The 3,953-nt window shown below is 37.8% G+C and overlaps 1 protein-coding gene across 9 annotated transcripts in view; it reads left to right on the top strand.

Moving 5' to 3' along the window:
- The first annotated feature begins 1,200 nt into the window (after positions 1-1,200).
- The window catches only part of ddx3xa (DEAD-box helicase 3 X-linked a), a 15,022-nt gene continuing 12,269 nt past the window's right edge, over positions 1,201-3,953 (top strand). For 8 of the 9 annotated variants that reach the window (XM_016495442.1, XM_016495441.1, XM_016495440.1 and 5 more), the window contains exon 1: positions 1,202-1,577. In XM_016495442.1, coding sequence (XP_016350928.1) covers positions 1,533-1,577 — 45 coding nt within the window. In that variant the 5' untranslated portion in view covers positions 1,202-1,532. Of the gene's footprint in view, positions 1,578-3,953 lie in introns of all 9 variants that reach the window. The other variant, XM_016495434.1, reaches the window with a different exon arrangement.

Below are 3,953 nucleotides of genomic sequence, written 5' to 3'. Positions count from 1 at the left end.
GTAGGAACAAACCATTAATATTTATATAGAATCGTTATTTCATTCTGCATTACATCTCATATGGTCACCATTCACATGGTAAAGAAAAGGTTGCAATGAAAATGCATACATTCATCTGTCATTCTGCTTCACATCATAAATAGCCAGTAGTTAACAGTATCCCACACTAACGAAACGCACAATTAAAACCAATGCATAATAATTCGTTGGCTTACAATTTAATGTCGTTTAATTGAAAGAAACTCCGCCGAGTCTCTATAGTCTCACCAGCGCTCTAGGCCACAACATGACCACGGATACATTGTCGCTCCGACTATAAATATCGCATTCAGTTTCAACACTGAGACCCGAAAGGGCAAAGATATGTCCTCAAGTGATATGCTGACTTTATACGGCTTGTTATGGACATTGATGGTCTATTTAAACAGTGATTGAAATCAGATTGAGCAAAGAGACAGAAGATTGCTTCTCATACCTAAACTCCGTTGACAGAAAGAGGAAGTAAAAGGGAACGATGAGGATTTTCTTCCGGAGAAATGGGCGGGGGAAGAGGGGGCCCAGGTACCCGGATTCAGGTTCAGTCAGCGGTGCGCCCCCTAGAGGCTGACCTGGGAACCGTTTGAAATTAAAGCAACGAGCGTTTTATCTTACACTGGTGACACAGGGATGCTCCCTGTTGCTCCCAATATGTTATTTAATATAGTATTACCGTTTTCGTGGTGTATGTTTCGTAGTTATAATAATAACAATCATATGTTTTATATAGTATACATTTTAAGGTAGAATAAAAAGAAACCATGAGGAGGCAGCATCGGGTCAATCACCTGTGTGCTGCATTGGACAAAATGGATAAACTTGTTTGTTGTTTAATATTTGCTGTTATTTTCTGTTTTATTAAACATGCAGTCTTTTATCTATAGAAGGCTCTCACACTCTCACTGGTTTGTTTAATTTGTCCACTAACAATTTCCAACGGTGAAACATAAAATGAACATAGACATAAAAAATGCTAGAATAAAAAAAAAGTTACATTATATAATATACATAATATATAATATTATGGCAGTTTCATCAATTTGAATAGCTTTAGAATTTGTATTGAAAAACAAACAAACAAACAAAACAAAACGTATTTTTGACACCAGTTGCAGGCTACATCTCGCGATATTCCGGTCGCCGTGACGTCTTTCCTCCGTTTGCTGATCCAATGGCATTTAGCCTGGAGCCAACAAGCGCAGCACACACTGGGCTACTGTCAGCACAGCGGCCGCAATACACAGACATCGTGAAAGAACCTTCACATTTCGAATATTTTTTGCCAGTATAAGGCCTGAGGGAGGATAATTTACACAAACGTTTAATTGTTTTTTTTCCTTACGGTGGTCTTGGCACAAAAAGCCCTTGGAGAAGGACAGGACTACAAAAAGAGCAAGTGACGTCGTTATAAAAGGAGACTTGGCTGAAATCCTTCAGACAACAAAGAAACAGCTTCTCAGAAATAAAGGAGTAATCCTCACTTATTCTCTTTAGTTATGAGTCATGTGGTCGTCGACGGTTCACACGGTCTAGATCAGCAGGTAGGCTATGAATATGCGTTTAAATGTGCAAGCTCTGTAATCGCTCTGATCGGTTGGCTTTGACACGCAGGCTACGTCCTAAAACCTAGTGAGCTGCCTTTGTAGACCGCATTCGTAGCATTGCGTTGACCCAAAAATGCTGTCAAGGAAGGCACCTCAGTAGGTGTTGAAACACCGCCGCAGTTCCTCGTGTTGTAATCTTTCTCTTAATTGAAGATATAAAATGCAGGAGATATATAGCCAGTCATTTTCTCATGTTCACATTTAGAGTTTAAAGTGTTGTTTGATACATAGCCGACGCCTTTCCCTGTTTAACGTTATCTCTGTAGTTTATTTTCCGCATTTCGCAGCCGGCTTACTAGAATCAGCATCAGCATTGAACTTTTTTCCGTCATCTTAACAGTAAATCTAGTTCCTATCAGTTATGTAAAAGCTTGAAAATGGTTCGTCTTGTTAGAAATACAGTTTCGTTAAACGCATGACGTCGAAATCTGTCGGACATTTGAGTCTGCGGCCTGTTGTGCAATGCAACCTTTAAAATGGATACGATTGAATAATTTTTACGTGTAACAGACTGATGATGGTTTATATTTGTTTTATTTATTAAGCAATTTCTAGATGATTCACTATATGACCATGTCGAAGTGTCTCTTGGTATAATGATCATAGGCTTTAGGCTTGACTAGAGGGCCATGAAGGCTTGCCAAACATTTGTGGCAGGCGCTGTTGAAATTTGATTAACCAATTTAATGTCAGCGGCTACATTTGTGACCAAATGTTAGTTTAAAGGTTCTAAAAGAGTTGTTGTAGTTTATTCAGTTGTCAAGTATAAATGAACGTACAGACTTGTCTTAATTTCATGTGACTTTTTTTTACATAGCTGATGTGAACAGTCACGTGACCAGAGCAGTTTAATTATACTTTAGCCCTCTGAAAGATGACGTTCGTGACAAAGCATTTAAAACTTCTAGAATAGATACAATTATCAAATTTGGTACATATGAAGTTTAGGATTTTGTTAAGATTTGTCAGTGGACTCAACTGTCATTTACGCAATCCTATGTTGTTCTGAATTTGTTCCACTTTCTTCAGTGGAACACAAAAGCTCTTAGGCAGATGTTTTACTTTCCTTGCATGGAAAAAAAAAGATGTGGAGTAGGGATGTAACGGTATGAAAATTTCTTATCACGGTTATAGTGACCAAAATTATCACGGTTATCAGTATTATCACGGTATTGTTCAAATGTGCTGAAGATGTTAAAGTACAGACACACAAATCACTTAACCAAGTTTTATATTTAAAAATCAACAAACAACAAATAAAATGACTCTTGGTTTGTATAATCACTAAAACCGTAACATTACCAATGATGTTCGGATTTTAAATGACAACTTGACTGACAACAGTTTAATAGCATGTTGAAATATCTAATGTAAATGTTCAAATAAAGTTTTGAAAAAGTTTAATAAAAAGGTAAACCTAACATTTCAGCCTTTAAGTAAAGAAAAGATATAAGTCGAAATGATAATTGATTAATAAATGATTATATGTATTTTATCTGCTCCATAAATAATTCTAGATAACTTATCTGAATTGTTTAAATGTGTAGAATCCACATAAGCTTGTTTTTCATCAACCGGTCAAAATGTACAGCAGGGCATGCAAATTCGGTCCATTTTTTGGCCAAACAGAAACTGCACACAGGCTGAATGTAAATATAAGTCTCTGTAAATCAAGTCTCTGTAAATCCACTTGCTGACAGCAGGTGGCGCTTATGGAAAAGCTGAATTAGAGCTGTTTCTCGTAAACTCCGTGGACAAAGCAGTGTTGCGATTAAGAACACTTCCTTTAGGTATTACATGGAGCGAAGATGAAAACAAAATGCCATTGAGTCGTTTCTGAAGACAGTCAGAATCTTTAGAGGTACATTCATAATAGGGTTGGGCCGTCACGATGTTAAGCTGACATCGTGATTCCCCCCTCTCCCGCAATCCGCCGCATCCCAGTTCCGTGTTCGGAAAGGAAATGAAGTGTACTAAATGAAGTGTTCCCTAAAGGGAATAAATAGCCTATGAGATGGGAGGATAAAAAAAAAAATTCAATACTTTTTCTCTGTTATATCGTTGGGTAAGTATAGGCGTCTGTACATAAATTGCGGGCATCAGGGAGCCGCTATTGAAACCGCTTTCGATTGTACGCTCTCATTTTACTTTCACCTTTGAGATTCGCGATCACAAGGACTCTATATTATGGAGCGGCAGTACTTACCACACATCTGACAAGATTAGATGTTTGTCATTGGCTCAGGATCTGCAAATCATTCGCCATCGTCCTATCAGACATTTCTCCTTACTCTGTGTATGTGGTAAGTGAAC

This window comes from Sinocyclocheilus anshuiensis, unplaced genomic scaffold (assembly GCF_001515605.1).
Source record: "Sinocyclocheilus anshuiensis isolate Anshui unplaced genomic scaffold, SAMN03320099.WGS_v1.1 scaffold562, whole genome shotgun sequence".
Taxonomy (NCBI): Eukaryota; Metazoa; Chordata; class Actinopteri; order Cypriniformes; family Cyprinidae; genus Sinocyclocheilus; species Sinocyclocheilus anshuiensis.
The sequence above is the reverse complement of the archived record's forward strand: the minus strand, read 5'-3'. Positions and strand labels throughout refer to the sequence as shown.